We start from the raw sequence: 24760 nt of genomic DNA, 5'->3' as shown, positions 1-24760 counted from the left end.
CTGTCTCTGGGCAGGAGGAAGGTGGCTGTAGCCAAGCAGAATTACCGATGTGCAGGCTGTGGCATCCGAACTGATCCTGGTGAGTGCTGGGACCATGAGCTGTAGTTGGGGAATGGGGAATACTGTAAACAAGTGGGAAGACACACAGTGGGTGTGTGGTGGCAGAGCTCAGGACAAGGACACTGGGGAAATGATATGGTGGTTTTATCAGCTTTGCCTGCATATTGGTGTGCACCATCCACAGAGGAGCTTCCTTCTTCAGAAGGTCACTGGGCTGGTAGAGACAAAGAGCAGCCAGCCTGTCCTTTGGGGAGGGCATTTCAGATGTTGACTCTTCTGAGGCAAAGTCATCTTTTGGGGTCCTGTGGCTCCCAGCAGGTTCCTTGCTTGTTGGAAATGCTGGGCAATGTTGGGAGTCCAGTATGTGGTTGTGCAGAGCCTGTGCCTCAGCTGATCTCCCTGTCTGCCTGGGTTTGGCCAGATTACATCAAGCGACTGCGGTACTGTGAGTACCTGGGGAAGTATTTCTGCCAGTGCTGCCATGAGAATGCCCAGATGGTCATCCCCAGCCGCATCCTGCGCAAGTGGGACTTCAGCAAGTACTACGTGAGCAACTTCTCAAAGGACCTACTGAGTAAGATCTGGAGTGACCCGCTCTTCAATGTGCAGGATATCAATCCTGCCCTGTACCGGAAAGTGAAGTCTCTCAACCAAGTGTGGGTAAGATGCTTTCCACACCTTCCTGAGTGGGGTTTGGGTGAGGTGAGTTGCTGCTCATTGTAAACTGTGTTCCAGGGAAGCTGGGGAGAAGCAGATATTTCAGGTTTTGAGGCTTAAAAGCTCAGCACCATGGATTTCCATTCACCTATTGTTTTTTGTCCAGTAACAGAGGAATTTCAAAAGGAATTTCTGCCTGGTGTCCAGCTGGGCTTCAGTTTATCTCCTGGAGCATGTGGTTGTTGTGCTCACTTTGTCCTGTGTGGTGTAAACACTGGTAGCAGGAGAGCAGCAGCTGAGGAGCAGCGGTTGTTTCACCAGCACAGGAAATGGGGCAGACCTGCTTGGCCAAGGACTGTACTCTGTTCACTGATTTTTGTGTTCCGTCTTCCTCTCCAGCTGCTGCGAATCCAGCTTTTCCACATGAAGAACATGTTTAAGACATGCCGGCTAGCTAAAGAGTGAGTCCCAGGCTGTGAGATGAAGCTGTTTTGCTGTTCTGATTCTGTTCCATGACAATTTGCACTGGGGATTGTGCAGCCTGTGCAATGAGCAATGGGGAGAGAAGGGAGGGGAGGGAGGAAGAAAGCAGAAGCAGTGGAAAGGAGCTTAATGGATTTGCTTTGCTCTGAGTTCTGGTTTCTCTGTCCTTGCAGCCTCCTTGACTCCTTTGATATGGTGCCTGGCCACTTGACAGAGGATTTACACCTCTACTCGCTCAGTGACCTCAGTGCCACAAAGAAAGGGGAGCTGGTGCCTCGCCTGACTGAGCTCCTGAAGGCAGGCAGTCTGCACGTTGAGAAGTGCATGGTAAGGCCTCCCTCTCCTGCCTCCTGCATGGCTCCATACCATCAGGAACACCCTTGGGAGCACCTTGCTGCAAAGATAACTGATGGGGAGGCCTTTGATGTGCAGGACAGCCACCAAATTACTGATTCAATGCTAACTGTTCCTGCCTGCCCCACAGAGTTCCTACTGAGTCATGTATGGGATGTTTGTTTCTCCATTTTGGCTCCCCCCCCACCCCTAACACATGTTGATTCTGTCTTGCTATGCTCCATGCTGAGGAAGGGCTGTCCTGCATGCTTAGAGCAGGGCACCATGTCCTCCTGTCCAGCTCTGCTCTACCTCCTGCCCTGCTTGCCAGGGAGATGAGAAGCATTCAGCTGCTTTTTCCTCACCTTTTCCACTTCCAGCTGTGCCAAGCCAAAGGTTTCATCTGTGAGTTCTGCCAGAATGAGAGTGACATCATCTTCCCTTTTGAGCTCAACAAGTGCAGCACATGTGAAGGTGAGATGGTGGGGAGAAACAGGAAGGGGACAGACCCTGAGGCCACCAAGGTCTGCCTCCAGTTTCAGTGGCATTTGTGCTAGCGAGAGGTATAAAGCCAGAGCCAGCCAGACTGGGGTGCCTCTGTGCATGGCCTGTGTCTCTGCACTACGTTATCACAGCAGTAGATCAGCATTATAATGATGTCTGGCCAGAGCTGCTGGTGTGGTGGAGCGTGTAGGTCCCTTCCTGGTCGTGCTGTGTGCTCCCTACCCAGGTGGCAGCGTGCAGTCAGGTTGTGACTGCAGCAAGCAGGTGCCTAGGCTTTCCTTCTCTGTGGCTGTGGGACACGCTGTGCCTGCACACAGCTCCCCTGCCCTTGCTTGCATGGCTGGAGCCGACCTTGTAGAGCAGAGAGAGCCTGAAGGCTTTGTCTCTGTGCACTTCCTGCCTGCCAGGAAATCCACAGGTCCCTTCAGGTGTAATCCTTGATAATGCCCAGTATTAGTGGCCAAGCAGAGCTTGTTGCTGCAGCTTGGAACCAGCCTCTGAACTGGCTTGAAATGACTCCTGACAACATGCAGACACAGTGCCAGAGAAACCTTGGGGCAAAGTTACTGTTTCCTTGGAGAATCATGAAATTTTGGGGAAGGACCTTGTGTGGAGGAGGCAGCCTCCTGCCTGTGCTCCCAAAGTCTTCACAAGCCAGTTCAGGGGCCCTGCAGCCTGTCCTCTTGCTGCTTCCAGAGCAGTGCTGGACCCCTGCTTTTAGTGCTAGTTCTGCCATGGCTTTGGTTTGAAAAGTTCTCCTGGACAAGTCTGGAGCATCCCTCTCTGGGGGTGCCAAGTGTCGGGCAGTCTGTGTCAGCCTCTGCCAGCTCTCAGTCATGCTTTCCTTGCAGAGTGCAAAGCCTGCTACCACAAATCCTGCTTCAGATCCACCCGCTGTCCCCGCTGTGAGCGGCTTCAAGCTCGGAAAGAGCTGCTGGCCAAGCAGAGCATGGAGTCCTACGTCTCAGACTACGAAGAGGAGCTGGAGCAGTCGGAGGTGGTGGCAGCCACATGAATGTTGCAGCAGAGGAGCAGAACGTGGGTTTATGTGCATGGCCTTCATCACCAAAGACTGAGCCACACAGACTGGCGATGAGGAGAACTGTCAGGAGACTGGAGCTCTGCCTTGAAGGGATCTGTTTTCCTCCCATGCAGTAGTGCTGGGCTGGGGAAGGGACATCTTCCGTTATCCAGGTCTGCTCAAGGTTCTGCTCACAGGTTTACTTGGGGAAGTTCAACTGCTCCTGCCTGTGCTGCAGGCAGAACAGGGGCCTTTTCTGAGCAGTTATTCATGCTGAACCAGGCAGGGCTGTGCTGCTGGTCCCTGTGCCCTGCTCTCCAACAGGGTCCCTGGAGGATCAGCACTTTCTGCTCATCAGCTGTATATTAGGAATCTCTGGCCACATCTGCTCCTTGGAGGTGGGAATCAGCTCTCCAAGTCTTCTGATCCTGTATCTTGCTGCTGGGGGTTGTGTTTATGGAGGGACAGTGGGGATTCGGGGTTGATGTGCATATAACAGCTGCCTCAAATGTGGCTTGCGACACTGCCAGAGAGCAGTTGCTCTCACTCCAGGATCAGAGCAGAGGATGTGGCAGTGGTGAAAATGCCAGATTCCTGCTTTGCCTCTTTGTGCCATCTGTGCTGAGCTGCTTTCCCTGCCCTCCACATGCAACCTGTGCTGTAGAGGGGCATTGCCCCTGGAGAAGCTGCACAAGGGCACTGGTGCTGCCAGGTTTTCGTAGAGGCAGATCCCCACGGCTGGAGAATGCAGTAAGCCCCACTTCCTCATTCTGCCTGCCTGTCCTCCTGGGGGGTACATCCTTCTCTAAGGGTGATATGGGGCCTCACTGGTGGCACCAGGACCTGCCTTGTATGCAGCTGCCTTCTGTTGGGATGCAAGTGAAGGCTCAGCCTTCCAGCCACATCCCCTGAGCCCCTGTCTCAGTTTGTTCTTTCAGGTTGGGTTTTTGGTTTTAAATCTGCTGGATTTGGTTTTATTTTTTAATGTGGTTGTTTGTATTTTTAACTGTGTGTTCCCCCCAGGGAGGTGCTGCTTGAAATGCTTCTTTAGGGGACATGCGATCTGCTTGGGACTCACCGGTATAAAACTTCCAAGCCTGTCCTGCTCCTGGTTCCTCACCCCTGGAGGGGGCTGTTGTTTGCCAGGAGTCCCCTCTCCCAGCACATCTCCTGTTCCCCTTGGGAGAGGTGTCCCTGAGCCAAGCAAAGCCTCGAGGCTTCCCAGGTGCAGTGCAGTGGGGTGGCCAGGCAGCCTGCTTGCAGTGGGGGGTGCGCGGGGGAGAAGGTTTGGCACTGAGGTGCTTCAAAGGGCTGGTCCCTTGCTGATGCAGAGCTGCCTGCCACGACCAATAGCTCCGCAGGGTTGGACCCAGCAGTACAAGATGCTCTGGGGCTAGCAGTCAGCCGAAGAGGTGCCTGCATTGCAGGGGGATGCTTTACATGGCACTGGTGAGTGTCCCATGGGTGGGACATGGCATGTTCAGAAGGATGGTGTGGCCTGTGTATGTGTAAGAAGGGTGTTGAAGAACTGCGGAGCAATACGCTGGCAGAAGGCATCTAGAGGCAATGGCTTTTGCAGCACAAGCACTGGCTTGAGGCTGGGATTTGACCCCTCATGGGCTATCCCTGTAGGGTTGGCAGGGTCAGGGAGAGAGGCTGAGACTAGGAGAGGTGGATGCAGGACTTGGTGAAGGAGGGTGGCTGCGAGTGTTGCTGCAGAGCAGCATGTCTCCCCGACTCGCAGCATCCTGGCAAAGCCGGGAAAGGGGGTTCAGCTCCCCACGCACTCCCTGGAGTGTTTGCTGCCTCCTGTCTTGCTTCTGCTCTGTTTTTTGCCAGGGGAGCCACTGCTTCCCACTCACTGTCTCTGCACACCATGGGGCTGCCAGATGCTGGTCCACCTCTGTCTTGTCTGTCCTCAACAGCCAAGCCCTCACACTGCTGCCCAGAGTTGGCACCCCATTCCCTGGAGCTGGCTCAGCAGCACACCTCCATCCCCCCTGTTTTGTTTGAAGCACTTTAATGTCATGGGACAGCAGCTGAGAGGCTGTCCACGTCCCCTTGTAGAAGCACTGAGTACATTTAAAGAAGAGGGAAGGGATTTTGGATTATTTGTGGTTTCCACCCTCCACTGTGGACTTTGGAAGCAGTGGGATTCGCAAACTTGATGGAAGGCTCCAGGGCAGGATTATACCCAGCAGTCACCACAACAAGGAACACTGGAACTGGCCAAGGCAGTCAGCTTTTTGTAAGAGAGAGGAAGGGAATGCCCTGGCCATTACCTGGGGCCCTCCCCATGGGACTGTTGCACAAAGAGGCAATGAAAATGCCATCCCTAATAAACTAAGTTAATGAGGGGCCTGGTTGTGTTGTGGCATCAGTTCAGCTGTTGTAGCAGTGTGTATTGCCCTTGAGGTCAGTGCTGCAGTGCCTGTTGGCCCCTGGGGTAGGGAGGGAGTGGGCAGAGGGCAGTGGGGGGACAACTTGTGCAACTGGTGACGCGTTGCCAGATGTCACTGGGACTAATCCGTGTGGTTTGTGGCCTCCCCTTGCAAACTGCCCACTGGACTCAGGGCAGGAAGTACAAAACACTGAGTAAGGGGCTCCCCTGTCCCTCCCTGGGTTGGCCTTTGCTGCTGGCATTGGAGCCCAAGGGCATGGCCTTGGCTGTCCCATCCTTGTTGGATCTCTGTCCCTTGCAGCAGTGTTGTGCATCACCGCATAAACACCACACACACAGGAGACAGATACAAACTGTAAACTTTAAAAAAACTGTTGACCGATGCTTGTGCAAGCACAGCGCTGGCTTTCCATGGAGCAAAGCAAGGCTTCCCTGCCTTGCAGCGCACCAGGAGGAGCCGCTTTCTAGGAGCTTTTCCCGAGAAAAGCCCTGCTCAGCCTGAATCTAAGCTGTGACTAGCAGCAGCAACAGCGACTTGGGCTCACGCCCAAGGACAGTGGTTGTAGAAGAGGTTTTGGGCAGGCACAGGCACACTGAGGATATGGCAGCAGGAGGGCCCTGGAGAGCCCCATGGGGCTCCAGCAGCTCGAGCAGGGGGTGAGAGACTTGCAAAACCCCAGGGCTTGCCACCATCACAGTGAGCCCTCCAACAGCATTCATGGTGATCCCCGGCTGCGGTGTAAGGTGTGAGCTCATACCTTGGCACTGGCACATCTGCCCCCAGCGCAGAGGGGCACAAGCAGTCTGGAGGCTGCTGTGCCTGTCACTGGGCGAGTGTGCAGGGGGCATAGCGACGCTCGAACTGCCCCACGTTGAACTTGCGCTTGCAGCCAGCATAGTTCATGTAGCGGATCTTCCCAAAGACGGCACGCTCTGTCCAGCCGTGGTCATGTATGCCGCAGATGGACCAGAGGCAGCCTGCAGGGTGTGGGCACAGAGCGTCAGCATTGCCCCTGCTAGGAGGCATCTAGAGAGTAGTGAGATGTGGGTGCAAAGCAGGATGGCCTGGGTAGCCTGCAGAGAGCCTTCCCCCTGCCACAGCCCTTGGCCATCAGAGATAAGACACCCCCCCCCGTGCCCCCATCCTGCTGCTTGCCTACATAGCCGTTGGGGTCTCTCCCATCCAGCTCGTAGCGGTCATTGAGGTAAATGGCGAACTGCAGGGCCTCCTCGGGGGAGCGGGTCCATTCCAGGATCTTCTTGGCCCAGTACATCCGCAGGAAGCCATGCATCTTGCCCTCCCAGACCATTTGGAGCTGGGGGGAAAGGGACAGATGGACAGGTCAGTCTGTGCCACCTCGCCTCTGCCTCCAGGAAAAGACTCAGCTTTTTGTGGGGGAGATGTGGGGCAGTACCTGGGCAGCGTTCCAGAGCGGGTCATGTGTGGTCCCCTGCTCCAGCTCCTGCAGCTTGTAGAGAAAAGGCCTCTCATCTTTGGCGTGGAGCTTCAGGGTGGTTTGTGCCCATGGATAGGCACCTGTGAGCAAGAGAGATGAGGAGCAATGATGAGCAGCCAGCTCCTGCAGGGCCCTGGCGAAGAGATGAAGAATTGAGCTACTGAAGAGCACTATGCCCAGGGGACATCAACCTTGAAAAGGGCATCTACCAGCTCCTGTCCTACCTCCAGAAGGACTGAATGACAGCATATTAGTGCCCTCACAGCCCCTCTCCAAGTCAGCCTTGCAATTGCCAAGTTGGGGTGGCCATTGGGTACCCGCCCAGCCCAAGTGCTGCCCACCCAAACCAGAAAGCTACCTTGCACACTGTCATAGTTCTCATTGTAGTAGCAAAAGTTCTCAGCCAGCTCTCGCCGCACCATGGCCTCCTCCACAAACATGTCTACTGACTCCTTGTACTTGTGCTGGTGCTTCTGCACCTCCAGGATGGCTCGCTGGGTGGAAACCTGGCCTGGGGACATGGGGAGGGAGGAAGTCAGGCTGCCGGTCTCAGCCACCGTGCTCAGCCATGCTGCCGACTGCAAAGCCAGGGATACTCACCGAAGTGGAACCATGGGGACAGGTTGCTGAGCGCCGCCTTGTTGGGGTCATTCCGGTGGGAGCCGAAGTATTTCAGTCGCTTTCTGATGAAGGACTGCAGCACAGCCAGCCCTGCAGCCGTCCCGGGGGTCGCCCACTCCACCTCCTTCACCGTACGGTCCACCTCCAAGCTGGAATAACAGGCCTCCCAAGCAATGGGCTGGGCGGTGACCAAGCAGCATGAGTGCATGTACAGATGCTCTTCAGCCAGGGCTGCCCTGACTGTTACGTCCCCTAGGTTTCCCCAGCCAGCAAGTCCCAAGCTCATGCCAGCCTTCTACTCTTAACTAGGCCTGCCCTGAATGAATGAGATGTGAACCAACCTCCCCAAGGGCACTGCCATCTCCACACCACCTGCACACTTCAGGCAGGTCACTGTCCCCATTCCCTGCCAGCCTCTCCCAGGATCACAAAGCAGCTGTAAAACCCTCTAGAACTGGCCTTGAGTGCAGAAGTGTCTGCTGCTGGTACCTCTGCTGGGCAGGAGGGGGAATATGGGTGATGAACAACAGGGGGGAACTCCGTGAGGAACTCAGGGAGCTGAGCCTGGATCTTTCTTCGGATGGTATAGGCACTGTACTCCTGTTTGGCGGAGGCAACCCAGCAGGGCACAATGTTGTGAGCATCAACCTGGAAAGCAAAGCCATGGAGGAGGGTGTGAGCAGGAGAAGCAAATGTTCCCGAAGACGTGACACACACACTCCCTGCTCAGGTCACTCCAGTTCACCTCTGCAGGCACAGAATGCAGGAAACAAGTTTCTCTCACATTTCTCCAGCCAGTTTTCCCCTCGCAGAGTGCAGGCACCCACCTGTGCAAATGGCACATCCTCCGGCAACCGCTTCCTGACGTCCTGCACCCACTGCTGGGGGAGGCGGAGGGGACTGAAGTCCGTCACCAGCCCACCAACACCATGCTCCACCACGAACGCAGGCAGCACATCCTTGGCGTAGCCCCGCAGCAAGTGGAAGGCAATGTTCAGCTCTGCGCACTCCTGCAGTGAGGGGGAAAAGGCTATGGGATGATTCACACCCCTGCAGACCACATCCCACGACCATCCACTGAAGGGATGAGTCTTCCTCCCCCCTCCCCCAGGAGCCCTGTCCCACTCAGCATGGACAGCCCTGCAGTGGCCATACCTCGGCCACCTCTTGCAGACCCCTTAGCATAAAACCATAGTGGCGGATGGTGGCCTCCAGGAATTTGGGCACCAGGCAGAAGCAGACGCACAAAGGCAGCTCCTGTTTGAGGGCCAAGCGCTGGGCATAGAGGAAAGCCCAGTTATCTGGGGAGAAAGCACATGGGGCAGTGTCAGGGAGGACTGCGGGAACGGAGATGGGGTTTCACAAGAGGAATGCCACCAGTCTCCCCTGCAGAGGGGAGACCAGCTCCAAGGCCTACTGTGGGAAGGGACTGTGGATTTTGCCGCCCGTGGGAGCTCCACTTCCCAGCTTCCTCCATCAGCTGATTCACACCTTGCAGCCGCTGGTCCCGGGACATCCAGTAGAGGATGCACCGACCATCATCCTTCAGATCCGAGCCCTGCGAGATAAGGCGCACCCGCTTTTTGTTGAACCTGAACTCTCGCACGGAGGGGGCCGCCCTCCGCCGGGCTTCCTGCAGCTCCTCCTCTTTTTCCGTCCTCCTCCGAGACACCCGTGGAACCTCCTCCGGGGCCGAGGCCTTTCGCTTCCGTTGCCGCCGCCGCATCCTTAGGGCTACCCGGGCCGGCAGCGAGAGCAGCGTGGTTCCGTGCGGCAGCTGCGAAGGGAAAAGGAACCGTACTCGTACTGAGCTCTCGCTGCCTTACCCATCCCGGTTCATAAGCCCGGCGGATGCTGATACCCTGCCCTTCCCGGTCCTTACCTGGCAGCCACGCTGTCCTCCGGGTGTTATACAACGCGAGGGGGTGGTCAAAGGCGTGGAAATGGGCAGGGATTCGGGGGTAAGGGGCGGGACTCCATCATCTGGTACCGCCCCCCCAGCACACGGGAGCTGGTGCTGCCCGTGGGTGCGCCGAGGACATCGGTGCAGCACCTACCCCCGGGAAAGGGGGGTAGTGCCCGCCTGTGCCTCCCCTCCCTGCCCGCGGGAATGAGGAAGCGGCTCCTGCCACCTTCAAACGTCACTGGGCAGCGTAGTTCCCCCACTGGCACCATTCACTGGCCCTGTATCCAAGGGTGCAGGAACTCTGTCCCCACTTAGGGAGTAGGGGTGCTGGCTCTGGACATGGCTGGGCAGAGAGGAGGGCTGCCCCTACTGCTGTTGAGCCTTGCCGTGCTGGACCTCATGCTGGGTAAGGGCTGAGCGGGATGTGGTGCTATCAACTGGGTGGGTGCTGAGGTGGGAGCATCATTCCCCAGGGTGGTGGTGGCAGCTTCGGCATGGCTTCACCAACACAGGTAGAACACTGTGGGTGCTGTTTGCTTTCTGATATCTCAGCCCCATTCCAGTGGGTGAAAGGGCTGTGCTCTGCAACACAGAAGCAACAAGCTTGGCTTCACTTCTTTTGCCTCTCATGTGGGTTTCCATCCAGGCAGAGAAGACCTTGGTCACAGCTTGACTTCCTTGCTGAACATTGGTCACTGCTGGGCTCACTGCCTTTGATATGACCTGCCCAGTAGCACCAAATGGCCCTGCCTGGATGGCAGCATCACCAGGATGTTGTGGGCCTGGAAAACTCCAAATGCCATCCTGATATGTTTGCACTTGACACAAAGCAAGAGCAGTGTTGAGTCAAACACAGCGAATAAACTTGAGGCTTGTACCTCCTGCATGCTGCAGACTCACAAAGCTTGGATAGGTCTTATCCTACTGCATCCTTCACCCCCTCGCAGAGAATGACTTGCCCTGAGCTGCAAGCCGGGATTTGTTCCTCTGTGGGGCTGGTTCCCCCCTTGCCACTATTTACACCCGGCGCTATCAGTTCCTGACTATCTGCAGTAGGGAGCTTTGTGTAAACTACTGCTGCTGCTGCAGTTCCAGCCTGTCTCACGGTCACCAGTTCCTGCACGGCTCTTCCCGTCAGACGGGTTTGTTTGACTTCCTCCAGGGGTGGGTGAAGGTGGTGGAACGGGTCTCAGTGCTGGTGCCTACAGGAGTTTCTGTCCTGAGCCCAACAATGGCCATGTCTTGTTCCTGCTTTGTTGGGCTTGGATTTACCTGGCCTGCCTTGCTGACAATCATGTTGCTGTTCAGGGCATCCACATGCTGGATCAATGCAGGGCAGTGAATGTCCCACTCCTGATGATCCATTGCTCATGCATAGCTTGTAGAGCTCGTGGTGGTGGTGATGCTGCACAGCCATGGTCTCAGCCTTTCACCACCAGCCCTTGTACATCTCATTCTCCCACCTCTTTGCAGCGACTACCGTCACAGATGTGACAGGAACCGTGTCCACAAGTGTCTCTACCTCTCCGACACCTCTGGAGACCTCAGCACTGCTGTCCACCACTGACCCCACCACTGCAGCCACTCTCCCTCCCTCCAGCTCTGAATCCTCTACCCTGGAGAGGTCCAGCACATTGCTGGGGACCAGCAGCTTCTCACCATCCACCATGCCTACTGTTACTGCAGCTGCTTCTTCTCCCTCTAGCCCCAAAATCTCTACTCTGGAGAGGTCCAGCACATGGCTAGAGACCAGCAGTTTCTCACCATCTACCATGCCTACTGTCACTGCAGCCAACCTCCCTCCCTCCAGCACTGACACCTCCACCACGGGTGCTTTCACAGCCAGTGCTGTGCCCCTGGAGAGCAGCTCGGCAGCCTCCAGCATCACCACACCACAGGTATCTGGTAGCACAGCCCTCAGCACTCCTGATGGCACCTCGGTGCTGCCTGAGCCCACCCAAACAGGGCTGGGGCTCACCGTCAGCACCCTGACACCAGCTCCCGTGGCTATGACATCCAATGGTACTGATTCAACCATTGTCACGTCTGTGGGAACCAGTACGGCATTGGCTGTCATATCGTTTGGAGTCGAAAAGAGCACACTGCCTCCCTCCACCTCTGCTCTTCTCTCCTCCAACGGAGCGGGCACCACGTTTTTTATCAGCACCCGCCAAGAGCCAGCCGTGACCACACTGCTTGGCAGCAGATCGCTAGAGACCGGCAGAGCCTCCTTCCCCACCGCAGCAGCACCGACAGTCGCTTCGGACGAGCCCCATTGGACCACGTCGGACACCACGGCCACCGCCGTTACCAGCACGGGGGGTCCCGGGAGCACCCCCACCCAACTGGCCGAGTCCACGGCCGGGACCACCGCTGGCGCCTCCTCCGAGACAACCAGCGCCGCTGCGGGTGAGTGCAGCTCCGCAGCACCCGGGGGCAGCGCCTCGGGGGCAGCGCCTCGGGGGCAACTCCCGCCCGCCCGCCCCCTACCGCGGGAAGGGGCGGGTAAAGCGCGGGAAAAGCGCGGAGGGCCACGGCCTGTGGGAGGACCGCGCGTTGTGTAAGTACCGGGAAGGGGCGTGGCCCCTGTAGAGGGCGTGGCTTCGGGGGGCGGGGCATCCTCTGTCGTGCTCTGGCGCGCCAGCTGGGCGGTGATGAGGCGGTACCCCGGCTGTACCCCAGGAATGCTGCTGTACACTGGCTGTTCCCCCTAAACAGCTGTACACTGGCAGTGCCCCATCGTAGGCACCTGTGTCCCAGCAGTGTGATCGTATCCCGGTGGCTCTCCCAGGGTATAATCTTCACCCCGGGGCTACAGCTGTATCCTGGTGACACCCCTCTCCATGCACCTCTACCTGGCAGGGAGGCTGGACCCTGCCTCTGTGCCCCTAGCTGTGCGGTGACCCCCTGCATCCCTGTACCAAGGTAGAGCAACTGAATCCTGACCAAGTGCTTGTACCCTGACCTAATGGCTACAGTGTGACAGCACCCTGGCAGAGTGCCTGTACCACTGTACCCTGGTCATGCCTCAGTGGGTCTGTACAGCAGCAGGGTGGCTGTGCCCTGACAGTCCTCCAGCATGCCTGTACCTTCCAGGAGTGCCTGTACCCTGGCCCAGTGCCTTCAGGCTCCTCCAACTGGTCTTGTCTCTGACCCTGCGAAAAAGGAAGTGACTGGCTATCAGCGAAGCGCTTCAGCTCTGACATGCTGTAACATAGGGAAGTGATGCCTGTACAGACAGCCCAGGGGACAAACCGTCAGCCTGAAGCACGCCCTTCCTGAGCACCTCCTGTTTTCTCAGCCAGTTCCTCCAGCTCAGACAAGGCTGTCGTCTCCCAAGTGGTGCTGGTGTCAGGAGCCACTACCAAACATCACCCCTGTGGTGGAGCACAGGGACGGTCCGTGGCAGCCTGGTGCTTCCCTGGGCTTTTTTCTGTTGTCGCTGTCTCCTCAGGAGGCAAGGACGGCACGGTCCCTGGCCGCAGTGGTGGCCCTGCTGGCCTGCCCTGCCTGCTGCTCGTGGCTCCTCTGGGTCCAGCTGTGCAGCTGATGTCCGCTCGGCATCACTCCGCTCCCTAGGAGTATCCATGTTGGGTGGAAACCCCCCCATTGCTGCTGACACCTAGGGAGTGAAAGAACCCACCTGGATGCTTCTCCTCTATTGGGCAAAGGAGACCAGGAAACCCCAGTGCTGGGAACATAGGGAGCTCTTGGACTGGTGCCTGCAGGGTCCCATCGGCTCCCACCCACCCAGACATGGCTGGGCAAAGCAGGAGGTCATCCCTGCTGCTGCTGCTGCTGCTGAGCCTTGCCCACCTCGCCATGCTGCACCTCGTACTGGGTAAGGGCTGAGTGGGATGCGATGGTCTCCATGGGGCGGGTGGCAAGCATGGAGCATCATTCCTTGGGGCGGTGTGGTGCCTTGTGGGGTGAGGGAGTGAAACACTGCAAGTGTTGTTTGCTAAATGGGAAACAGAGGTGAACTTACAGCTCCTCCTTTGTATGTGAGCATGTGGGTCTATAGTGCAGATACCCAGCATGGGTTCGGATCAGACCATTGCCCTTCTCCACATTATTATTTAACCAGTTGCAGCCAGCACCAGCTCACGGAGCGAATGGCTGCCAAGGGCTCTGCGAATTTTTGGTGGGGCTGACTGAAATGCCATGGCTTGTTTCCCCAACCCCATGCGAGCAGAGCCACAGACTCATTGGGTTTGTGCTGGGATCATGGTGGAATCCAGCCTGGCACCTCAAAGCCACTAACTCGCAGGCTTACCCTGATGGAGGCTGGGGCAGCCAGGCTGTTTTGTGCATCCTTTTGGAAGGGGTTACAGATGCCTGGGCTTTCTCAGGGGTAGCACACTGCCCCAGTACAGCGTCGGTGCAGGCAGAGAGGAAGGCCCTCCTGCATCCTTCATCACACCCCCCACAGAGCTTTCATGGGTTGCTGCACGTCTCTAACGACTTGCCCTGAGCTGCAAGCCGGGATTTGTTCCTCTGTGGGGCTGGTTCCCCCCTTGCCACTATTTACACCCGGCGCTATCAGTTCCTGACTATCTGCAGTAGGGAGCTTTGTGTAAACTACTGCTGCTGCTGCAGTTCCAGCCTGTCTCACGGTCACCAGTTCCTGCACGGCTCTTCCCGTCAAACGGGTTTGTTTGACTTCCTCCAGGGGTGGGTGAAGGTGGTGGAACGGGTCTCAGTGCTGGTGCCTACAGGAGTTTCTGTCCTGAGCCCAACAATGGCCATGTCTTGTTCCTGCTTTGTTGGGCTTGGATTTACCTGGCCTGCCTTGCTGACAATCATGTTGCTGTTCAGGGCATCCACATGCTGGATCAATGCAGGGCAGTGAATGTCCCACTCCTGATGATCCATTGCTCATGCATAGCTTGTAGAGCTCATGGTGGTGGTGATGCTGCACAGCCATGGTCTCAGCCTTTCACCACCAGCCCTTGTACATCTCATTCTCCCACCTCTTTGCAGCGACTACCGTCACAGATGTGACAGGAACCGTGCCCACAAGTGTCTCTACCTCTCCGACACCTCTGGAGACCTCAGCACTGCTGTCCACCACTGACCCCACCACTGCAGCCACTCTCCCTCCCTCCAGCTCTGAATCCTCTACCCTGGAGAGGTCCAGCACATTGCTGGGGACCAGCAGCTCCTCACCATCTACTATGCCTCCTGTCACCGCACCAGCACTGACAGCCGCTTCAGCTGAGCCCTTGACAACCCTGGCAGACAGCACAGCCATCCCCTTTACCAGCACAGACATGTCCAGCAGCAATCCCACATCCAGGGCTACCCCTGGCAACTCCAACTCACCCTTGGGGTCGACCCTGTGCACATCAACAGTATCTGGGACCCTCAGTGCAGCCACGGGTAGGTGCAGCCGTGGGGTGCCTGGAAAGCAAGGGGCATAGTCAGGACAAATCCCCACGGGGATGCTGGGCATGTACTTGGGTGTCTTCATGGAGGTGGTTCCATTTAGTCTCGGTCTGTCCCCAGCTGTAGGAGCATCCTGCACCTCTCTGCAGACAGCGCTAACATAACATTACTTTGCCCAGGCATGGAGCCCTCTTCCCCTGCTGCCAGCTCAACGCAGACCACAGAGGTTGCCCTCAGCACCTCTGCAGACCTGCCAACAATGCCGCCTGTCTGCCCCACCACCACAGCCAACACCAGTAAGTGCAGTGCCCCATGGGCATCACCACCCTCAGTGCTGGTGGCTTTAGGCTTCAAGGGGCAAGTGCAGGGGGTCCTGGAGCCCCATTCTTTTGCCATGCTTTCAATACAAGGGTGTTGATGCTCTGTGGGACGTGTGGTTTGCTGTACAGGTGGAGCGTTATTCTCCTGACAGTGAAAGGTGTCCATGACATGACTAACCTGAGAGGAGGGTCTGTGTCTCTGCCAAAGGTCTGTGTCTTCGGCAAAGGCCGATATTTAAGGGCTATAGCCAGACCCATGTTTTTCATCCCTAGGTGCATCTCACCTCTTTCTGTCACTGCGGCTAACCGTCCCCCTGGACCTGGGCAACACCACAGTGCAGGAGCTGCTGTTGTCCAAGGTGAGGTGTGTTGGGAGGGGGGTGCCACTTTGCATTTGCCAGCCATGGTGCGGCCAGCTAGGGAGCAGGTTGGACAGCCAGCAGGAGAGGAATGTCTGAATCTTACACTGAATGTCATCTGGAGTATTTTCAGATGAAGGGGAGACCCTCATCTGGGATCAGGCCCCTCCTAGGTTGGAGCAGGGGTAGGGCACCCCTTTGGCATGGTTTGACGGCTGTTCTTTCCCCACAGCTCCGCGGGGACTTACAGACAGCATTCCCGTGTGCCGGCCTGGTGGTGGAGTGGCGAGGGAAGAGGAGGACCTGACCGCTGCTCCTCGCCCAGCCAGCACCCACGTGGACTGGCAAGCCTTCTGCTGCCAGCTCCTAACTCATGGTGGTGCAGCCTTTTGGAGTAACCTGTACAGCTCCCCTTGAACCTGGGATCCCCCTTCCTTCACTGCGCATCCCCACAGGACCCCCAGTGCCTCTCTGTGGGCTGGGGTGACCCTGCTCCCTTCCCTCAGCCTGTCTGTAGAGCCTGAGCCCTCCCACCACCCTGCACCAGACCTGGCTCCTGTGATGAAACTCCCCCTACCAGTACTGCCAGGGGACCAAGAAGAGAGGACCCTCTGGGGATGGGCTTTTACAGCTGGGACAGAGCTGGCTCAGCCATGAAAACCACCCTGGAGACCAACGGATGAGAGAAACGAGACCTAGAACCCCCAGTGCTGCTGTGCCTAGAGCACGCGGGGGCTTGGTGATGGTGGTCTCTAAGGATTTGCAACCCAGGGAGGCTGCAGTGCCTGAGGTCTTCAGGAGATGCTTCATGGCTGCTTTACATCCAGAGTGGGCCAAGGTGGAGCCTGGGGTGGTTCTGGGAAGGAGGCAGGAGAGGAAAAGAGCCCCCATCCCACACCAGGGCCCTGCCCCATGGCCAGCTGAGCTCCTGAGCCCTGCAGTGCAATGGGCAAGTGAAGCCAGAGCCTGGCACAGCAGCAATCCCCAGCTCACCTGTGGTATTGCTGACAGGAGCACACCCATGCTAACCAGGCTGGGCAGTACAGGGAAATCCCATGTTTTCTGTGACAAAGATGACGACTTCTTTTTTTTCCAAGCTGCCTTCCCTGTTTTCAGCTTCTCCATCTAGCATAGGTACCAGCAAGAAAAACTGTCTCAAAAGCTTCACAGCAGAGAGATGAGCTGAGGGCTGTTCCCCCTGGCAGGGGCTGCTGCAAACACTCCGAGGATGGCTCAGTACGCTGGCAGGCTGGGGGTCCCTGCTTGGGTGTTCTCTGCCCCATGCCACCCATGTGCACCATCTGGCTGTGGAAATCCTGTGGGCTGTTCTCCTTCCCTGTTTTTTTCCAGTCCCCAGCTAAGGAGACAGCCGCAACATCTATCCCCCTGCAGCAAAGTCACTTATTAACTGATTAATTAGCCAGATAAAATCCAACTGAAGCAATTATTAGCCTAAACAAGTCACCTCGCCAGGAGATTTAAAACTGAAATAATTAACAAAATAGCCGTGTTGCTTCTCAGGGGTTGTTTTCGGCTGATCTCTGCTCCTTGCTGGCAGCCTGTGCCACACCAGTGTGCGGAAGGCTGGGAGGGGGCACATGGGGCTCTGGGATGCTAAACCTTGGGATATATTGTTCCGGGGCTGGATGGGGACAGAATGGGGAGAGGCACCCTGGGATCACCCATCTGTCTTCCATTTTTCAGGCCCGGGAGAGACTGGGCTGGGGATGGAGGCTGAGCCCAGGCAGCTTTTCAGGATGCTCCTGTTTGGAATGCCCCTTGCATTCCAATGTTGCCCCTCTGCTCTCTAGGATGCTGCCTGGCTTTGGGGGACTTGTTGTAGCTGTTGGCACCAAGAGAGGTCCTTAGTACCTGTTCAGGGAGCTGGGGAGCAGGGCAAAGCCTGCCGGAAGGGGTCCCTGCAGTGGATGGCTGGTGGGGTGCTGGGAAAGAAGTCCTCGTGCTCTGCCTACACCGTGGAGCTGGGCCAAGAGTCCTCCCACACCGTGTCCCATTGGGCTGCTTTCTCCGGCTGTTGAATCCATAACTTCAGACCCCGGGACATGGCCATGGGCCAAGGCTGGGATAATGGAGCCAAACTGCGTCACAAAGGGAGGAAAAGGTCCTGAAATGCCGGGATGAAAAGGTGACCGGGGCACTCGCTGTCCCCTGCCAGCACGGATGCCTTCTGTTGTCATGGTTGGGGCGTGGCAGGAGGAAGAGATGCTCCGGTCCCACTGAGCACCTCTGGACCCCAGTCTGGGAGGAAGAAGTGGGGCATGGTGGGGGGACATTGTTCCCATTGGTATGGTGGGCCCTACCTGGGCGTTGAGGACATTGATCTCTGACAAGCTCCTGATGCTGCCCATGCTCTCCATGCCTGCCATCCTTGAGGATTCTGGCTGCCACTTTTACCACGGCCACTTGCCTGTCATGGACCCCTGTCCAGAAGGGCTTGGGAGGTTGGATCCAAGTCCCGTTCCTTTCTGATCCCATAAATCATTTCTCAGCCTGTTCGCTATAACCAGCTCCCATCTATCACCATTGTCCCAAGAAGCAAACTCTGTGCCAGCAGAACTGTCACTTCAGAACACACAGCAGCATCATGGGGCATTGTGTCTCAACTCCCTTGTGACTCAAATGTCCCTTCCAGTGTCCCCCTCCCCTTCACCTGTACCGGAGGCTATAGCCTGTCTCCGCAGGATGCCAAATCATGCAGAACCCATGGAGTTGATGGATAACCTGGTGTCCCCCCCCCCACTCCTGAGCCCTCTCCAAATGCCCTTGATAGGAGGCAGGACCAATGCTGGTAGGAGATGCCAGCATCTCCGCAGGGCTGGAACAACCAGCCCATTAATGCCAGGAAGGCTGATAAGGCACTATGCTGGGCCATGCCATGCCATGCTGGATGGTGCAGAACCCATGGATGCTGGGATTTGTGGTTCTGCCCCCTGGATATGGGCTCCTTGATAACTGTGGATGTTGGTTGGCCTTCCAGGAGCCAGCAGCTTGCTGGGACCTTGGTTTCAGGTGTAGCAGAAGGATCAATGAAAAGCCCTTTCCCAGGGTGGGAACAGGGCACCATCCTTGAGATGAGGGATGACCCAGAGTGGCTGCAGGCCTTCTTGGGAGGGTGTGCCAATGCCAGAGCAGAAGGACAAGCTTGGTTTGTCACCCCCGTGACTGCTGGAGGAGCATCAGGGAATTGGGCTATTTGGGCAGGTGGTGTAAGCATGAGGGTCTCTGGATAGTGCCAGTCCCAGCACAGCATGGGGAGGAGCTTGCAGGAGGGCTGAGGCTGAGGTGTGCTGGAAGCACCTTGCTTCATCTGAGTTGTTTTCCCCTATGCTGAGCAGTACATTTTCAACAATCCCTGTGGTTCCCACCACATTTTACACCTCAAACACCACCTGGAGCAACTCTCTCCAACGTCAGCACATATTGCCCATCAGAGTGGCTTTCCAGAGTGATACGGCATTGTCAGCACAGCCAGCAATGACTCTCCCACAGTGGGTTTGCATCCCTCTAATCCTCCATCAGCCCAGGTGTGGCAGCTGCTGGGGTGGTCACTGGCTGAGCGGTCACAGTGATCTGCAGTGCTGGTTGCAGGGGCCCCCAGTGCACCGTCCTCCCCCCAGCTTCGTCCCCGTGCTGGCGTTCTCGGTTCCGGGCAAGTGGTGCTCCCCCCTTATTTACCACCTATGCCCTGTTCCCAGTGCCAGGGTTAATGAGTGGGTCTACAGGATGGGGATCCATCAGCCGTGACTTGGCCTCCCCTGGACTTCCCCCACCTGCGTTGCCTGGCTGGGATCAGGATGTCGCTCCATGTGCCCTGCAGTTGCCTCATGCCTGGTGAAGGGGTGGGACACTGTGTACTGCCTAACACCCCTAATAGCACTTTGCAGGAGTTGCCTGGGGGCAGTTCTGGTTAAAAAGCATTTAATTGATTACAAAACCATGTAGCAGTGGGGGGGGGGGTTTGCATAATGCTCTTAGTGGGGGAGCTGGCAGCAGCTTTCAAGGGGGGGGAACTGGGAATTGCTTCTCCAGGGGCAGGGGAGACATAGGGGCGAAGTGACCCAGGGGATCCCCGTAGCAGGGTAGGGGATCCTGGGCTGCACCTTTTCCTGCTTCAGCCTCTGGGGAGGCTGGTCCCACCTTGCAGAAGAGTTTCCCTGACCCGTTCACCCCATCTCAGCACCCCATACCGCTGTGCACATACTGAGGTGCAGGTTTAAAACCCTGATGGGGCATGCTGGGCTCTGGATGAGAATCCCCAGTGATCTCAGTTATAGCTGGGTGCTGGGGAGCTCGGCTGACATCCCAGGGCCTGCTCCCAGCCCTACCTCTCTCTGCTTTATAATCTGCCTCTGCTCTGGGGGAAGCTTTGAGCCAAGGGGGAACATGGCTCAGCTGCTGATTTCAGTGTCTATGGTGTCCTCACAGGCATGGTGGCACCACCTGGCATTGCCCCATCACCACCACAGCCCACTGCTCCGTGTCCCTCTTCCCTGCATGGGGAGCAGGTCTTGTGGGGCCTCTGGAGTGTCTGGATACCACTGTGGGCAGTGTCACGCACTGCTCTGGGCTCAGCTTCTCCAGCTGGTGCTGATGGCCCAGAGAGCTGCACTGGGCTGTGCTCAGGTCCTTGGGAGACTGGGTTCCTATAGGCTAACCCCCAACCCATGCACCACTTGAACATCCAGCTTTTGGGAAGGGAGGCAGCTCAGCAGGAAGGGAATGATGACAGGGGCATTGGAGAGAAAGCACTGGGGGCGGGAGGGGACGGCAGCTGTAACCTGCCTCCTTCTGCCATCCCTATAAATGGGAGGGAGCAGGAGCAGGGTTGCACCTGCGGGACTCCAGCTCTGCAGGACAGACAGACAGGTGGGTGGGCGGACGGACAGACGGACGGAGCTGCTCTCACCTCCCTTTGAGCTTCCCAGTGCTCTGCCTGCGTGGAGGCCTGAGGCATGCAGACCAGGGGATGGCCACTTTCTACCTTCGTGGGATGCTGCATATGGATTCTGCACGGTATGTCCTATATTTTAATGCTAACACACGTCCTGTATGAGCCCTTGCAGGGCATAGCAGGTACACTTGTGAGATGTTTTTCTCTCCTGGTTGCACTGGAACCTCCTCTTATGACCAAGTCCTCACAATACATTGCAGCCAAAGAGCTAGGAAAAGTGTTTTATGAGGCAGGCATCACCCTGAGGGGCTGGTTGCAGGAATGGACCCATGGGAGAGGTGAGAGCCCAGCCCTGGAGCCTACGTACAGCCCCTCCAGCAAGGGATCCAAGGAAAGCCAGCGGGGCTCCAGAGACACTCCCATCCCTCCCACGTCCTGGGAAAGAGCAAACTCCGTGCTCCATCCTGGGGCCCCTCTACACATGCTTCCCACGACGGGGTGGCGTGGGGTAGGTGGCGTTTCCTGCTCTGCATGGAAGAATTAAGATAAAACACGGATTTACTGGGGTAGAGTGTGCACAGCTAACCTGGGGGACTTGACGGATGAGCTTTGTTTTCTCTGAGATGGGGAGGGAAGCTGCTGAGCTCCTCTGGCTGAAGGAGGTTGCTGCAAAGAGCCGGTGAACATGGCAAGGAAGCAGCCTGACAGGAGGGGGAATAGGGGGTTGGGGGAGGACAGACCCCTCAAGGACTGGTCTGGCATAGTCATTAATGACTCCGGTACAAGCTATCCACAAGTTAATGATCTGAGCCAGTGGTGAGGTCGGAGGCACCTCTGCTGCAGGGGAATCTGGTTGTCTGGCAGGGGAACCTGATGAACCGGAGCACCGGGATGGGGAACAGGCTCAGGCTGTCATGCTGAAGTGAAACTCTGCTGGGGCTCACCCTCGGGGTGCCCTTTGTCTCCCCTAATTGCAGCCGCCTAAAGCCAAGCGTCAGCAGATCTGCCCAGCTCCTCCTGAAGCCAACGGCAGCAGATTGGCCTCCCCAGAGCCTACATCCCTGTCCTAAAAATAAGACTGGGTGGAATGTCACCCATGGGTGCCAGAGGGTGCTGGGATGTGGGGTAGTGTCTCTTCCTTTGTGTAAAGCTCCTGGATGTGGGGCAGGACTTCGACAGCAAGAGGAGGGAGCTGTAAGCAGGGCTAGGTCCTCGGAGTTAATATTCCCTCCACAGGAAGGGAGCTCCTGATGCCTGCACCCAGCTGGAGGAGAGGGGTGGTCCACTTTGCTGTATCTGCAGCAGGAGAGAGGGATTTGCCATCAGGGAATATTTCACTAAGCCCTGGCTGTCCTATCTGCCAAAGGGCTTTGGGTAAACTGTATTTAAATGTCCCTCAGGCACCCAAAAGGTGAAAAAATGGAAGAATTACACACACACCCCCCCACACCAGCTCTGCAGAAGCAATTGTGCTCAGGTTTGTCCCTGCAGCAAGGTAAAGAGGGCTGAGAGGTGTCCTCAGGTGGCAGAGCTCCACAGACACCCTTGGGGCTATGAACTAGACTTACTGGGCTCCAGCTCTTCTCAGCAGCAGGCAATACCATCTGCTGTGCCCTGGCTGTAGTGTCTGTCTTTGTCCTGGTTGCAGCCTCTGCCTTTGCCTCTAGGCTTGCACCAGACCTGTGATGAGCTGTGTCCTGTCTCAGCTGGCAGCAGCTGATGCTGGGGCTGGAAAAGGCGCTGTGCAGTGCTGTGCCTAAGGCAGCCCAGGCTGCGCTCCTTATCTGTTAAATCAGAGACTTGTAAGGCCGCAGGCTGAAGCAGTAGGGTTTAAGAAGGGGTGGGATCTTCCTGATGCTCAGCTGACAGAGACACATGGCTGATCCTGACAGGCTGCCGGCTCCAGTGCCCAGCGTAATGCTCCACTTTGGGTCTCTCTGCAGGGCTTGGGGCTGCTGCTGCAGTCCCTGTTACTACCGAGGGGCCATTTGCTACCGGGACAGCTTCTCCCATCACAGCAGAGAGCGAGGGGCCCGGTGCCCTGGTGAGGGGCACTGTGGAGACAAACACCTTGGCGGCTGATGTTGAGACAGTAGAGACGATCCTCACAGAGAGCCCACCAGGCCCATCCTTTCCTCCCGGGGCTGAGCCGAATGCTTTGGTGACAGCGGCGAGTGAATACGGCTCTACACCACCAGCTTTGACAAACGTGACCAAGCCCTTTAACACACCTCAGGATTCTGAGAGGGGTTTGGCTGCTCCTACTGCAGCCACGACTGCTGCCGCCATCTCTGCACAGCACCCTGCTGTCACCCCAGAAGCAGAGCTTGATGTAACACTGGCCAATCCCGACACCCCCCTCGGGACCACCCCTCTCCTTCCAGATATGAAGGAGAACATTTCGGCTGTGACCAGAGAAGGAGGAGAAGATCTAAACCCCATCACTGAGTCCCTCCCCACCACACCTTCACCAGCACAGCCAACTGCTGGCAGCCCTGTGGGTACCGGTGTCACCGTGCTGCCAAGCCAGGGGCTGACCACAGCCATGGGAGTGGTTGAGGAAGGTGTTACCCTTCCTCTGGATATCCAAAGTGAAGACAATGCCAACTTCTCGAGCCCCAGGCCCAGCACTGCGGGGCCGCTTACGGCCCAGCAGGACAGAGCGGTGAGTGGAGCTGTGGGCATCACCCCAGAGCCAGTGGGAGAAATGACCCCGGCTGCTGAAGAAAGTCTCTCAGCTTCAGTGCCTGGAGATGCAGGAGATGCAGTAAATGGTGAATTCAGCCCAGCTGCCTCAACCTTCCTGCCCCTGGAGAGCCCAACAGTGTCAGGAACAGTGGGAAACCTATGGGAGCCCTCCCTCCTCCCTGGCCAGGCAGTGCTGAGCCCAACTACTTCACTGGCACCAGCTGGCAGTGAGGATGGGGATGGGCAGGGAACCCCCAGGGTGTCATTGGAGGCTCCTGGTTCAACCCTGCCACCTGCAGCCAGCAAGGCACCCAAGGCAACAGAGGACACTGCCGTCTCACTGCTAGCCCCAAGGGTTCCCACAGATGTACTGAGCAGCATAAATTCCCCAGTCTTGGCCACTGCGCTACCCAAAGGGGACATGGGGGCTGTGCATCTAGCCAAACCATCCCTGCAACCTGCTCCATGGCAAATCCTCACTGGAGAACAGCCACCACTGCCTGCTGCTGCTCTGCCATTCCCCAGAGCTCCTGGGGCTGCTTACCCACCCCCAGGGACTGGGTCTGGCGCCCTACCTGCAGCTGATGATGGGACAGAGACACCAGCAAGCCCCAACCTCACTGCTGACCAAGGAGCACCCACGTCTTCTTCTCTCGGAGGGTCACAGCCATGGGAGGTGGCAGCTGGTGGTCCCCAGGATGCTGATGGCACTGGTTTGAATTCAGCTCCAGATACTGCCAATCCAGCATCTTTTGTACCTGATGGACTGGCATGGCCCGCTGCTGGGGTCCAGGGTCAGGGGGCCGAGGGTGCAGGGGACACAGCACAGTCAGGAGGTCCAGGAAATGGAAGTCCTTATGCAGATACCCAGCGTGACATGAATCCTTCAGCCTTCAGCACTCAGCAGGACCTTGTTACCACTGGAGAGCTACCAGCAGGACTAACAGAAGCTTTGGCGAATGCTGAACTGTCCCCTCTGTCAGGTCCTGAGGACAGAGCAGCGGCAGGAGCAGTGCCACCATTGCGACAAGGGCCCCTGCCTGGTCCTGCACCTCCTGGCAGTGCTGGCCTGGAGCCTGGTATCTTGGGGGCTGAAGGACCAGGACACCTGCCTGGTGAACCTGCCAGTGCTCCCGGGGCTGCTTACCCACCCCTGGGGGGTGCAGCCGGCCCCGTGTCTGGGGCAGAGACACCAGTGAGCCCTGACCTCGGTGCTGCCCAGGGAGCTCCCGTGCCTCCATCCTTCGGGGAGCCACAGCCACTGGGGATGGCACCTGGTGCTCCCCAGGGACCAGGTCTCCCTGGAGCCAATGGACCCAGCACCGGCTTGACTTTGACATGGGACGGCCCCACTTCAGCAGCTTTTGGACCAGCAGGACCCCCATCACCTGCCCTTAGGGTCCAGCTTGGCACAAATGTGGGGCTGCCAGCAGCAGGGGAGCATGGAGCTGGCCCAGCAGAGCAGGCACTGGGAGGAGCAGGCAGTGGGACTGGGTTTGAGCCACCCCTGCTCCCTGCTGCAGGCAGTGGGACAGTGGCTGGGATGGGTCACCTGCCTGGGGCAGGTTCCTCATTTGGTCCTGCCACTCCCGCTGGTGCGGTTTTAGCATCCTCCATTTCGGATCCATCCAGCCTGAGTGCTTCTGGAGC

The 24760-nt window shown here is 57.3% G+C and overlaps 2 protein-coding genes across 3 annotated transcripts in view; one reads left to right on the top strand and one right to left on the bottom strand.

The window, feature by feature from the left end:
• Positions 1–5285, top strand: part of RUBCN (rubicon autophagy regulator) — a gene marked incomplete at its 5' end in the record, with an annotated part of 31516 nt that extends 26231 nt beyond the window's left edge. The window contains 6 exons of one of the 2 annotated variants that reach the window (XM_080622367.1): positions 15–79; positions 482–720; positions 1117–1178; positions 1374–1527; positions 1914–2007; positions 2889–5285. In XM_080622367.1, coding sequence (XP_080478493.1) covers positions 15–79; positions 482–720; positions 1117–1178; positions 1374–1527; positions 1914–2007; positions 2889–3052 — 778 coding nt within the window. In that variant the 3' untranslated portion in view covers positions 3053–5285. Of the gene's footprint in view, positions 1–14; positions 80–481; positions 1179–1373; positions 1528–1913; positions 2008–2888 lie in introns of those variants that run through there. The other variant, XM_080622368.1, reaches the window with a different exon arrangement.
• A 926-nt stretch (positions 5286–6211) lies between these two features.
• LOC308223834 (deoxyribodipyrimidine photo-lyase-like) lies at positions 6212–9263 on the bottom strand (the record flags this gene model as incomplete). Its single annotated transcript, XM_080623300.1, has 9 exons — positions 6212–6437; positions 6616–6775; positions 6875–6996; positions 7275–7427; positions 7517–7715; positions 8027–8185; positions 8365–8547; positions 8693–8838; positions 9029–9263. The coding sequence occupies 9 exons, from the start codon at positions 9261–9263 to the stop codon at positions 6283–6285; spliced, it is 1512 nt and encodes a 503-aa protein (XP_080479426.1). The 3' UTR covers positions 6212–6282.
• Between the last annotated feature and the right edge of the window lie 15497 nt (positions 9264–24760).

This window comes from Psittacula echo (genome assembly GCF_963264785.1).
Source record: "Psittacula echo genome assembly, chromosome: 7".
In the NCBI taxonomy this organism is placed as follows: Eukaryota; Metazoa; Chordata; class Aves; order Psittaciformes; family Psittacidae; genus Psittacula; species Psittacula echo.
This window is presented reverse-complemented; position numbering and strand designations above follow the sequence as displayed.